The sequence below is a fragment of the Diceros bicornis genome, chromosome 1 (assembly GCF_020826845.1).
Source record: "Diceros bicornis minor isolate mBicDic1 chromosome 1, mDicBic1.mat.cur, whole genome shotgun sequence".
Taxonomy (NCBI): domain Eukaryota; kingdom Metazoa; phylum Chordata; class Mammalia; order Perissodactyla; family Rhinocerotidae; genus Diceros; species Diceros bicornis.
The window spans coordinates 66454918-66469067 of NC_080740.1; the positions used below are offsets into that span (position 1 = coordinate 66454918).

A 14150-nucleotide genomic window follows, 5' to 3' on the forward strand; every position below is an offset into this window, starting at 1 on the left:
GACAACCCTATAAGGTGTGGGTATTATTATTATCCCCATTTTGCAGATGAGGACACACAGAGAAGTTAAGTAACTTGCCCAAGGTCACACAGCTAGTAGTGAGTAGCGGTTGGAGGAGAACAAGCCATGCAGAGGAAACACTACAAACAAAGAGCACTGGGGTGGGTTTCAGATATGGAAAATAGGTGAGAAATAGTAAAAATAATCATTTTTTTAAAAACTCCATTGAACAGAAGAAAGATAAATACATACTATGTTCTCCTTAGTGCAGCCTGAGGCATCTACTGATGATTTCCTGATTCGTTTATCACACTGAGGTTTCTGTGGGCTGACTGTCCACCTAATCCTTTGCCTTTCTGAGTGGGGATGCAGTCCAGTGTCACCTCCAGAATCCCACAGAGGTTCTGGTGCTTGATTGGGGGGAGGGGGAACAGATGGCACATGCACTATTAATCACAATTTACCACTTTACAGAACTTCAGTTCACAGAGTGCTCTCATTTCTCACAGACAGTGCTGGGCTTGAGTCTCGCAGCCGGCTCGAGAGGTGGATAGGGCAGCTATCATGACCTCATGTTAGTGTTGAGGAAATTGAGACTCAGAGACATGAAGCAGCTTGCCCAAGGCCACACAGCCATGCAGCAAGGATTAGGATTAACCCAATTTTTGTCCACTTGAGGTCCCATTTAAAAAAACAAACAAAAGTGTTAGGCACATTTCCTGCCTAGCATGTAGGAAGTGTTCAATAAATGTTCGCTGTCATTCTTGGATATCTTTTATTATTATCTGTGTTATCCATGTACCCCTAGCCAGACACCTCGATGTCTGCCGCAGACTGTTGGTGAGATGGGTCCTCAAACTCAAACTTCTTAGAAGCAGAAAGCGCAGCCCCTTGAGGCCTCAGACCAGGTGCCCATCCTATGAGTGGACACCATAGGGGGTGGTCGTGAGGTGCTCACTGCTGGCCACAGCAAGCTTAGGGGTAGGGACCCACTGTTAGAAGAAGAAGGCCAGAAGGTATAATGCAGCAAATGAAAACGTAGCCCCTAGAGTCAGGTCTAGGTTTGAATCTTGGTTCTGCCAGCTGTGTGCCTTTAGACAAACGACTGTGGCTCTCTGAGCCTCACTTGGTTCGTGTGTAAAACAGAGGGTAAAAACAGTACCTACCTCACAGGGACACTGTGAGGATTAAATGAAGGAATCTGTGCTAAGTGCATAGCATAACATCTGGAACATACTTAAGAACTCAAAAATACTACCTGCTTTTATCATCGGGGATCCCAGACCACTCCCTGGGGCTGCTTCTGTTTTCCCGGGCCTTTGCTGAAGGAGATGGTGCAGACTGCTGAAAACGGAAACAGCTGCAATCTTGCGTGTGGGGGTAAGCGTGTGTGTGTGTGTGTGTGTGTGTGTGTCTCTCACAGTTTTCCACTTCCTCCTGGAAACATTTCCTTTGTGAGCTAAATGGGGAGGAATCTGCAGACAAAGGAACAATTCTGGGAGAGCCCCGTTCCCCAGCCAAAAGTTACTTCCTAGGAAGTGGGTGGCTTGCCCCACCGCCTCCCCTCTAGAAATGTCTTGATGAGGGAGCCACGGCTTCCCTGGCGGCCCAGGGCTGAGAAACAAGGTGCCTGGAACGAGGGCTCTGCTGGCAGATGACAGGACCTGGGCAGAGCTGCTGCTAGAAAGGCTATTAAGATTCAGGGCTTCCTTGAGCCTGTCACCCTAGCCTGACTCCTGGGAAGTGAGTCACCCAGAAATGACCTTCCCCACTGACCTTTGACCTCCATGACCTCTTGCCTCCCTGTCTTCCTGAAATAACAGTAGATCAGAGAACTGTGCTACCCTCCCATCCCTAATAATAATCCCCACGGTTTACAAACCCTTTCCCAGCCCTTCCACATTTCCCCCTCGCACAAACCTACAAGTGGGGATTGTAAACCCCTCCTGACAGAAGAGGAAAATGACACTCAGAGGGGTCAATGACCTACCCCAGATTCCACACTAGTGAGTGGACGGAGTTAGAACCCAAACCAGATCCTCTGATACCAAATCCCAAATCTTCCCACTCTCCTTCACCACCTCCCTTCCTCAGGATCCTGTGTCTCTGTCCCATGGAGTCAAACTTGTGCTATTCTCTTCAGCATAAAGGATATTCAATTTCCTGTGAGAGCTGTAATAAACACATGCAAAAGCCTTCCAAGGTGACCTTGCCAGCCCTGCACTCCCTCACGGGGGCTATATTTAACTTCTGGAAAGCAGTCAGCGAGGAGGCATTGGCTTTGCAGCTGGGGTTTCTTTGCTGCTCCTTTTTCATTCTTTTCCAGCCAGCGTGAACCACGGTCTTCCCTGCACGCTCTGGGACAACAGGAAATGTTTGTTTTAGTGCTCAACAATGCGAGTCCAGCCAGTGCGGTCCCCTCCGACGGTCTGCCCCACTGTTTGGCCTTCACTTGTACTCAGAGAGAAGGGCTTGTAAATTCAGAGGAAGGAAGTGAGATGTCCCCATGGCCCCAGATGTGTAGATTTGCAGCAACTAGAAGAGAAGGTGGGCAGGGGAAGGAGAGATTTCTGCACCCACGAAATGAAGAGGCAGTGCTACCGGCCTCACCTGTGTAGCTGGTGGCCTCTCTGCGGAGTTAACCCAGAGCCAGACACAGGCAGAAGCAGCGTCCTGAAGGAACACTGGGGTAGGCATCACTGAGTCGCTCCTCAGTATTCTTCCCGTTCTGCAATGCTATGTTCCCACACCTGTAAAATGGGGCTAACCCACCTTGTCATAAGAATTATGTAAATAATACTTGTAAGTCTCTTGAAGCAGGATATGACTTACATATATAATAGTATTGGAAGAGTAACATAAACAGCTAACCTTTATTGAGTACTTACTACGTACCAGACACAGTTCTAGGCACATTCTCATGTATTAGGACCATTCCTAATAGAGGAGGTAGATCTGCTCAAAGATCACAGATGATGTCCACGAGGCATTGGGTGGATATGTGAGGGTCCCAAAGGTGCACAGCTAGGAAATGGGGAAACAGGACTTGAACTCAAGTGGTTTGGGTTGCTCAATATATGTTAGTTGTCATTATTTCCCAATTTATATGTTGAGATTAAAATCCGCCAACTACAAAGTGTGCATCAGTTGGCAGCCACATGCACAAGAGGGATACAAGTTCAACCAAATAGGGTTTGGGTCGCTCAGCCCAGGGAGAAATTGGGCATCTGCTTCCTTTTGTTCCCCGGGGCTTCTTGTTACCTGTTTTTTTCTTTTTTTCAAGCATGTTTTTACTATGCTGAGCCACTATGAGGACAGACATGGTTTAAAATCAACTCTTAAGAAAAATTTATTCAAGAATTCATTCATTTCATAAATACTGAAGCCCTTACTTACGCTGTAAGTAAACAAAAGCTGGTACTATTCCTCCCCTCATGGCGTTCAGGCTAAAGGAGGGCAACTGACGTTAATCAATGAAATACGTAAGTACAGCAGTCCCCTTCTTATCCTCGGGGGATGTGTTCCAAGACCCCCAGGGGATGCCTGAAACCACGGATAGTACCGAACCCTGTGTGTACTATGTTTATTGCTAACTAACGGGCTAATGGGCCTGTAGCTATGTATACAGCTGGATACAGCGTGGATACACTGGACAGAGGGATGCTTCACATTCCAGGGGGACAGAGCGGGATGGCACGAGATTTCATCACGCTATATAGAAAACGCACAATTTAAAACTTATGAATTATTTATTTATGGAATTTTCCATTTAATATTTTAGGACCGAGATTGACCATGGGTAACTGAAACCAGGGAAAGCAAAACCATGGATAAGGGGGGACCACTGTAAATATAACATTTCACCATGAGAAGTACCACAAGGAGAGTGATGCTATGACAGCATCAAATAGGGGGAATGGATGTGGTCGAGAGGACAGGGCAAGCTTCCCTGAGGTAATCATGACTGAGTTGAGAGCTGAAGTGGGGACATTACTGCTTTCAGGAGAAGGGAGTTCTGACAGGCAGCGGGAACAGCATATGCAAAGGCCCTGGGGTAAGAGGCTGAGGAAAAGACCATGAAGACAGCCTGGAGGGAGGTCTCTCTGGAAGGGCCTGCAGTGTTGGAAGGCCACAGGGCCTCTTCCACTCCCTCCTCCCACGTAAACATTGAGGCCATACCTGCTAAGTGTCCTGCTTTCCTTTCCAGGGTGATTTGCCTCCCCACCACTTGAATGGGTCATATCTCATTAATGCGCTAGCTTGTTGAAAACCAGTTTACTAAAAGGCATCTCTAAAATCATGATCAAAATTTTTTAAAGTAATGCACTGGTTCTTTCGGACAGGAGCCTTTGTGACATGGAAATTGGGTTATTTTGCTGTTTGGAAATGAGAAAGGAAATCTGAGTAACCAAAAGAAAAATTGTAGGCCCTTCATAAAACCACATTCTAACAACTCTTCCTATTTTCTCTTCTTAAATCATGCTGGGTGAGTTTTTTTTTTCACTTTGAAAACAAAGAAGGATGAGTTATCTTTGTCCTAAAGAGACAATGGTGAGGTAGGGAAAGGAGAAATTGTGTTTCCGCCTACTGCTTTGCATTTAATGAAATTGTAACTTGCAAGCTGTTTCCCTGCATTTTTGTAAATTCCAGAGTCTGTGAATGAGATCACAAGTCAGTGTGCCCACTGGGCCCACCTGGGAGGAGCCAAAACAGGGGTTATTATTCCTGTGGTTTGTCGAAGTTGAATTAGTCACTTCTCTTTTGTCATGGAAATTAGGCTCCATACCTTTGACATCTCTACATAAATCCGACCTTCCCTGCACTGGAGCCCATGTTGGCCGTGAGAAACGCCTTTTGCTTATAGGTTTCACCAGGCTGCATCAGGGGTGCCATCCTCGGAGCAGGTAACAGAGCTTTTTGCCTCTGGCTTAATTTCTGCTCTGTACCATCTCATTTTGATTTCAATTAGGTGGGGATTGTGGAGGAGCAGAGAGAAAATTGATCTTACTCTCAGTTGGGTATTCACCAGGAACAATAAGCACTTAGTGGTCTAATCTTAGATATATTTTTAAACAGCTTTCTAAATTTATTTGGCAAACTTTTTTGCATCCCAGAGAACAATTATCGCCCATCTTGGGTTTCTGTGCCTGTCTGTCCCACTCAATGAAAGATTAAAGACTTATAAACAATGATTAGACCGTTTCTTCCTGTGTTTTTTTCCTCATTGGAATTCTCTGTACCTCCCTAAGGCTCAACTAAACCAAACAAGATCAATGAAATGTATTCATGGTTCTAAATAAACTTGAGCCATAAAAGACAGTCCTATCCTGATGCCCGAGTCTGCCCTCGGACAGCAGAGGTGACCTGGACCAGGAGTGAAGGCGAGAAGGGGGCAGGTTAGGAATTCGTGAGCGAGATCTCTCTTGACTGGGGACGGCAAGGACAGGATTCCAGGGTTACTGCCCCTCCAACTGGAAGATGTTGTCCCCTCACCTGGCATGGAAGGGTCCTTGGGATGTGAGCACCAGGAGGGGAAGGGGCTCCACCACCTCCTCCTGCCATAAGCATCCCGGGCTGAAGCTCCGTGTCAAGCCTAGAGCTGCCAACAGTCCACATGGTGGGGCTTGCAGAGTCCCACAACATCCTCTTGCCGCCCAATACCTCCCTCCCTTGTGCCTACCACCACACCTGAAGCTGCCAGGAGGTCACATGAATGAACAGAGCGCCTGTCGAGTGCACGGAGCACCATATGCGTTATTTCATTTCATCTTCACAATGACCATGTGAAGCAGCTACTGTTATTACTCGCTCTGTTTGCAGATAAAGAACTGGAAGCTTAGCAAAGTTAAGAAATTTCCCCAGGGGCCCACAGCTGGAGAGGGGCTGAGCTGGGAGGGGGGCCCAGATGGTGCACAGCCTGTGGCCTTAGCCACTCTTCTGTGATTCCTCTAAGCCTCAAGCTTTGTGTGAATTTAACATTAGATACTTTTATTTTCAGTTGGTTGTGTGACCATAGCTAAGCCAAATAATCTCTTTTTTTTTAATAGACGGTGAGAGAAACATTGGTTTTTTGTTTTGTTTTGTTTTGTTGGGAAAGATTCACTCTGAGCTAACATCTGTTGCCAATCTTCCTCTCTCTTTTTTTTTCTCCCCAAAGCCCCAGTACATAGTTGTGTATTTTAGTTGTGAGTCCTTCTAGTTCTTCTGTGTGAGCCGCCACCACAGCATGGCTACTGACAGACAAGTGGTGTGGTTCTGCGCCCAGGAACCAAACCCAGGCTGCTGAAACGGAGTATGACGAACTTTTAACTGTTAGGCCATCAGGGCTGGCTCCCAAATAACCTCTTTGACCCTCACTTTCCATCTTTTCCATCTTTAAAATGAAAAAGTTAGACTAGGTCATCAAAATATCATGTTCATCAAATAAATGCTTGTTGGGCATCTACTACGATTGAGACATAGTCCATATCCTCACGGCCTTTGTTACAACGTCTATGGCAAATCTGTCACTAGATACCATCTGATCAATACTGTGGAGTCTGCACAGTTCTGGGGAGTATTAGGAAGCAGCAACAACAACAACAACATGTTCCGCATTGAGTGAGTGTCTGCTTCCCAGCATAGTGCCCTACTAAGTGCTTCTTAAGCAAGACCTTACCTAGTTCTCCCAGCCTAGGAGGCTGGGATCCTATTATTCTCATTTCACAGATGAGAAAACCAGGGCTCAGAATTCTCTAACGTGCCCATCTTTGTACAGCTCAGAATTTGCAGCACGAGAATTCCAGTTCGCACAGTCTGACCCCAAAGGCCTAATCACTGCCCTACTAAGCAAGACGCCATGCTCCAGCTAGTTATGATCTTCCGAAAGAGCTCTTATTCCCACCTTGGCTCTTAGTTGTTTCAGAAGGTGATGTCTAACGATAATTTTTTAAGGAATGAGGGAAGTCTTCCCACGTTCCTTATATTCACAGACATACCCTGTGGTGTGTTTTCTGGTGTTTTCAAAGCTTGAACCTTGGAATCACCTGGAGTACTTGTTAAAAATACAGATTCCTGGGTCCCAGTACAGGACCTACTGAATCAGGCTCTCTAGATGGGAGGTCTAGGAATCTGCATTTCCAACAAACCCCTGGGAAAGTCTTATTGCTAAAATTTGAGGCTGCTGTCCTGGGAGTACATATGAGCCCTGGCGGAACCATTTGTCATATGCATTATATGCATGTGATTTCTCTCCAAATTAAATTCTCTGGTGGTTTAAATCCCTGTGGTTTGAATTCTCTGGTGTTAGAGATGAAGCTGCTTCATCTCTAACACCAGAGGGACTTCGGTATCCGCCGCACCTGGAAGCTGGCTTTGGGGGAGTTCCGTACAGCCCTTGAAGAGCTGAGCGCTGGCTGAAAGCTCTGTCGTATCCGTGATGGATAAGATTCTCTCTGGGATGAGATATCCCTGTTGAGTGAGGTGTATGCTTTGAGTCACTTGTTTTTCCTCTATGAGATCTTCATAGTTAGGGCTCTGAAGTTCAATGGGTCCAGTGAAGAGAGGCCCACTGAGCAGGAATTTCAGCCCCACAATAAGGATTTCCCGGTCACCCAGTGAGAGGACCCCCAGGTCAGGAGCCCCAATGAAGTCATAGTCCAGAGCCCTTAGCAGGAGGCCTTGAGGGGCTGCCCGCCCCCTGCCTGCCTCCTCCCTGCCCCGGACTGGCCTCTGCTGCTCAGGAACGGAGTGCAAGCTTTGAAGTCAGACAGACCTGGGCTCAAGGCCTGGCCTTACCGCTTACTATCTGGGTGGCCTCACTTCTCTGAGCCCTTCCCCCCCATAGGGCTCAGATAGCAACACAAGGTACCTCTTGTGCGGTTTATGAGGATTAAATGAGATGCTGCGTGCTAACTGCTCTGCACACGGTAACTGCTCAGCTCTAGGGAAGCGTTCTTGCCCGCTCACTGCCTGCAGGCTGAGCGTCCCCCTTGGCTCAGGCTCCCTCTGCCAACTGCACTTTAGAAACTATGTGACTCTCCCTCCGCCACCTGCTGCCTGCCCGTTCCTCCCAGGCTGCAGAAACCAAGCGCCACCAGGACTGGGCAGCTCCTCACTCCCCATCTGCTTCTCCCAGATCCACTCAGTTCCCTCCTTTGCTCTGTTTGGACTTTTGTGATCATATCTCGGTTCAATGAAAAGTCACGGTCTCGTGTTAGGAATCCCATCAAGGACCAAGAATAAACACAAAAGGTGTACAAAGCTTGGGTACTATAGCTCATGTCTTTAAATGCAGAGAACTCATTCGGAACCTAATTGTTCTTACTTTAGACACAATTGTAACAAACCTTAAATTAGAAGCGGGAGAGCTTTTAGAAGCGAGAATGCTGCCACACATAGGCGCTTGCTGATAGCAGCAAGAAAAAATCATTGGAACTTCACAGTAAAAAAGAAGGAGAGAAAGGAAGGGAGGGAGAGAGAGGAGAGAAGGTGGGGAGAGAGGGACAGAGAGAGGGACTTAGGTTGAGCAATCGGAGGTCATTCATTGAAGGACACCAGTTCTCAGAAAGGTGTGGTTGGGATGAGGAGTGCCTGGGGGAGTCCCCAAGATGCTTTCAGGGGGTTCACAGGGTCAAAACTAAGTTTTAGATAGTCCTAAGACCTTATAGGCGTTTTTTGCTCTCGTACAGTGGAGTTTTCCAGAGGTTATGTGACATGCCGTGATGTGGTAGCGCTAAAAGCTAATGGGATGCGTGCCTGTGTATTCTTGTGTGTTAAAATTTTATTAGTCTTAATTGTTACTACAGTCAATGTTGATTGACAGAACCCACATAAAACAAAAGCTCTTTGGGGTCCTCAATAATTTTTACAAGTGTAAAGGAGTCTTGAGTCTAAAGTTTCAGAACTGCTGGTAGAGGGATGAACAGCCGCTGCACCCCGTAGCCTTGACGTTCCCGCGTGATGGCAGAGCAGTGTCATGGATTTTCTAATATGAACCACGGCTGCAGGCCACAAGAAAGCTCTCGTGGTACTCTGCCATGCCTTCCTGTAGCTTTTACCATGGCCTTCCTGGCAAGTAATTATGTGTCTGTGTGTGTATATTAGAGAGAGAGAGAGAGAGAGAGAGAGAGAGAATGCCCACGGGAACAGTATCTTATTCATTTTCTAGTTCCCCCGAGTGGCACATCATTAGTGCTCAGTAAATATTTTGGAATTGAGTTAACTGACTTTTGGTGCGTCTGTTGGTGCCAGAGAAGTTTGTGATTCCATTTGAAAATATTTCCTTCACCATAGCTAAAATTTGGTTAAAATCATTTAAATGATTTCCTGCTTCAAAGAGGGAACCTCCCCATCCAGAACCTCACTCACGTGGTGTTGCCAGGGCTCAGGCCCTGGAGGCAGCAGAGCCTGCAGGCACCTTTCACTTGGGCTCTGAGGTGAGTGGTGCCTCCTGGAGTTGTGTGACTCAGTGGCTCTAGGAATCACGCAAACTTGGAATCAGCCTGGCTTCTCCTCTTTCAAGCTGTGAGATGGTCCCATAGCTTCCCTCAGCTCATCTTCTGGAGCCTAGGTATCCCCATAGGACCTGCTCACAGATGTGCTGTGGGGACTAGATGAGACAGTGCATGGAAAGCCCAGTGCCCCAAGGCAGAGACAGCTCGTGAGGTGGCACCTGTCAGTATCAGCCTTTAGCTCATTTCCAGCAAATTTGAGGTGGTGATAGAATGCCACAGAGAGACTGCAACGTCACATTTTCCCAACAAGTGCCACTATCTACACGTAAGATTTCTCTTTTTAAAAAAGTCCTCGTGTGGTCATCTGTTCATTCCCTCTCTTATCGAATACATGTGGAGCACTCACACTGAGCAGGCCCCAGACTAGATGCTAAGGGAGCTGAAATTCATGGTAAGTCTGCATTTTCTAGAGCCTCACAGCCTGCTGAGGGAGGCAGACCCTCCCAGACCCGCTCACACAGATCACACAGTAAATACTATGATGACAGTAACAGCTGACTGGGGGTGAACGTTTACTATGTACGGGACAAGGCACTTTTCCTGCCTGGTATAATTAATCCTCACAGCAACCGCACAAGGCAGGTGCTGTTATTACCCCCCTCCCCTTTACAGAGGAGGAAACTGAGTCACAGGTTAAGTAAGTTGCCAAAAGTCCCACAGCTAAGGAATGATGGAGCATGAACTTGAACCCAGGTGGTCTGGCTCCAGGGCCGGTCCTCTTATGCATGGTGTTATAGCCCCTTTTACACATCGAGACCCTGTAGCCACAAGTCAGAGTCTCAGGTTTCCTCAGGAGGGCCCAGGGTGGGGAGAAGCGCATGGAGCTGGGAGAGAGGAGACTGGAGCTGAACTCCCGGCTCTCCTGCTGCCTTGTGTGACTTCAAGCAAGTTACTTATGTTCTCTGAACTTCAGTGTCCTCATCTAAAAAGTAGGGGTGATCATGGGACCTATCTTAAAACTTGTTGGGAAGATCATATAAAATAACTGCAACGCGCTGTGGTGCCATGGTCAGAAGTGTAGAAAAAGGGAACCAAGTCCAGTCGAGGCTCTGCTGGCTGTGTGACCCTGCGGGTTATTTAACCTCCCTAAGCCTTCGTTTCATCCTCCATAGAATGGAAGTAATAAAAGGCTTGATATGAGATTTAAAGGAGACAATAAGTATGAAAGGGCTTAGCACAGCTCACAATAATTATTCAACACAGGTCAGCTTTTACTGTTACGCACAAGTGGTTGGCGAGTTACAAAGTAGGACAGTACTACCACTGTAATGAGGCTGGTGTTCGGCTCTAAGGCAAACCAAGTCCCAAGTTACTGCTGGGGACACGGAGACATGGATGACATCATGGTCTTGGCACGCTCCGGTCTTTAAAGGACTTTGTGCTCTAGGATTTTGCAACTCCATGTGGTCTCAAGCAGCAGCAGCAGCAGCTGGGAGCTTGTCAGAAATGCAGAGTCTCAGGTCCCACCCCAGACCTCCTGAGTCAGAATCTGCATTTTGACAAGATCACCAGGTAATTCCTGCAGTGCTCAAATTTGAGAAGCGCTGGTGTAACGCAGAGAGAAAGAATGGTGACCAGAGACTTCGGCCTGGGGTGGGAAGGGTTAATGTTTAGTTTGGCTCCCACCAAGGCACCGGAAACAGAAGCTTCCAGAGATTGAAGCATATGAACTGATGGGACAGGAGGGTTTCCTTCCTTCCTGTGTCCTGGACGGCTGGAGGCTCCGGCCTGGGACCTGCATTGAGCCTCGAGCTGTAGTGAGGAAGGACCCCCCAGGCCTGTAAAGCAGAGGTCAGGCTGGGACAAAGGGAGGCCTGAGTGCTCCGCAAGGGCTGTCTGGACTCAGGGTTGCGAGGGTGAGCCCGGGAGGTCCAGTCCTCAGATGAGGGACATATGAGATCTGAGGTAGAGTGGGGAGGCCTGGAGGAATGTCATGGTTAACTGAGCAGGGCTCTCCCAAGGGACGCTGGGTGGCCAGCAATGGGACAGCTCTGGGAGGGCCTCTGAGGTCTCCCTTTGTACCCAGGCCTGCCCGCGGCCCCTGCTTCCCTGGCCTCTACTGGGTGGGGGCGGGGCCAGGATCCTGGACACAGAGCTGTGACCATGCTCCATCTGCCTCCCTCCTCAGTGCTGGAGCAGCTGCTCCCCGAGCTCACAGGGCTGCTCAGCCTCCTGGACCACGAGTACCTCAGCGACACCACCCTGGAGAAGAAGATGGCCGTGGCCTCCATCCTGCAGAGCCTGCAGCCCCTCCCAGGTCAGCCCTCAACGCTCTGCCCAGAGATCCTCAAGAACCTTCTGGAACTCCCCAGGGCCTGCCAGCAGGAGAACACAGACTTTGCAGCATGGCATTCAGTACTTTGCATGATCTGGCCCAATGTCTTCATCCACTTCAGCCCTTCTCCACCACAACCCTCGCTGTGCTCTTTGGACTCATCCATCCCCCACCCGCTACAAACTCACACACACTCATGTACACACCACATAGCACACTCCCACATACAACACACTCACACACACATGTTCTCACATACACCTCACATACATAACAAACACATACCACACATGACACACAACATGCTCTCACACACAGCACACGCTCATATACATGCCACATACCAGATTCCCACACACACGTCCTCGCATGCGCCTCACATGCATAGCATGTCCATAACAAATATACACTACATGACACACACCACACACAAACACGCTCTCACTAACAGTATGCTCTCACATATATAACACACATCACACATGACATACAACGTGCTCTCACATACAGCATGAACTCACATACACAGCATACATGACACACAACACATCTCTCACACCCACATGCTTTCACACACAACACACTAACATACACATAGTACACACGCCCACACAATGAACACTCACACACAGTCTGACATACACCAGATAGACACACAGCACACACAGCACATACACATCACACACTCCTACACACAGACCCACACACACACACCCTCATCTTTGTGAGTTGTACTCAGGCCCCACATCTTTACTACTGTCCCTCCCTCTACTCCCCACAGCCTCTCTGACTCCCTGTCTACTGAGCAGCAAGGCCCCTCATCTGCTCCAGCCTTTTCTCTACACCCCAAGTCAGCCCACGAGATGATATATGCAAATCCGAGGACTCAGTAAACCTTAATAAGCTCTACTTGTGTCCCGCAGTGTTTGAGGGTCTGAGTGATATGGTGGGAAGTCACCACTGGGAGACTCTCTGAGCCTCACCTGTCAGTGACAAAAGAGGTCCATATCATCGGCTGCCCTCACAGGACTGTGGGAGGATGAAAGGGGCAGCAGTTTGGGACTGTGTTCACCGAAACCCCTGTACCCTGGCCATCCCCAGAGCACCCCCTATAACCTGTTTTCTATGCTGGGCTCTGGGCATCCTTTCACTTGGTGAAGGAGATCCTCAGTAACAATGTAAAAATGAAAACAATGTTTGAAAACCAGGGAAATAATTGAGGATGTGCACAGCTTTGCACACTGAATGCTGTGTCCTTTGTGGGATAAAAGTCTGAGTGGGGCAGGGGAGACCCCTCCTCAGAGTCAGCAGCCACCGGTCCCCTCCCTCCTCACTGCTGGCGTGTTCTCTTCTTTCCTCACAGCAAAAGAAGTCTCCTACCTGTACGTGAACACAGCTGACCTCCACTCCGGGCCCAGCTTCGTGGAGTCCCTCTTTGAAGAATTTGGTAAGCGAGCCTCTGCTGACCTCAGTCCGTGGAAGGGTCCCCAGATTGGCCGCGGAAATACCTGCCTCTGGGCCTGGCTCCAATGTTATAGCATTGAGTCGCCTTGGGCAAGTCCCTTGGCCTCTCTGGGCCCTGCCAGGTCTGAAAGTCTAGTGGAAATCTGTACGGTTATGGGAAATCATCCCCAAGGTGTGAGAAAAGGGAGAGATGAACGCGCAGACCAAAGAAGTGTGGCCCGTAGCGCATCATCTCGCCTGCTACTTGCATCATCGGTAGTGGCCGCCTGGGACTCTGGGTCGAGCAGTCTGGCGGCTTGGTCTAGCAGTCTAGAAGATGGAGCTGTGATGGACTAGCAGTGGCACCACGGGCGTGGGAGCAGCCGAGCTGGGCTGTGTGCAGGGTGTGTGCAGTGCCTGCTCGGTCTCGAGGGAAGACAGCACTGTTCAACACAGGGAGAAAGCTGTGGGTCAGGTGAGAGAGTTTTAGGAGCTGACAGACACTGTGGGAAGACACCGTGCTTTCATGACATAACCCTTGAAATTTCCAAAGCACTTACCAAAAATTATCTCACTTGAGCCTCTCGGTAACGCCGGGAGATAGACAAGCCAGGGATTATTGCGGCCAGTTTACAGATGAGAAGACTGAATCTCAGGGTAAAGTCACTTGCTCACGGTTACTAATGGAGGAGGTGGTGGAGGCCTTCCCACCCCAAATCCAGCCCTCTTCCGCTCATCCTCGGCTTTCTTTACCCAATGGCCTGATCCTCCATAGACTGTGACCTGAGTGACCTTCGGGACATGCCAGAGGACGATGGGGACCCCGGCAAAGGAGCCAGCCCTGAGCCAGCCAAGAGCCCATCTCTGAGACATGTGAGTCATGGCCTGGCTTCCCACACCCTCAGGCCCTCTGTCCATCTGGAGGGGAAAGGAAGGCT

The 14150-nt window shown here is 48.8% G+C and overlaps 1 protein-coding gene across 1 annotated transcript in view; it reads left to right on the forward strand.

Annotated features, from left to right (window-relative positions):
- Nucleotides 1–11597: 11597 nt before the first annotated feature.
- AFAP1L1 (actin filament associated protein 1 like 1) overlaps nucleotides 11598–14150 on the forward strand; it is a 37579-nt gene continuing 35026 nt past the window's right edge. The window contains exons 1-3 of the mRNA XM_058549810.1: nucleotides 11598–11751; nucleotides 13133–13216; nucleotides 13988–14085. Of these exons, the coding sequence (XP_058405793.1) occupies nucleotides 11598–11751; nucleotides 13133–13216; nucleotides 13988–14085 (336 nt within the window). The remainder of the gene's footprint in view (nucleotides 11752–13132; nucleotides 13217–13987; nucleotides 14086–14150) is intronic.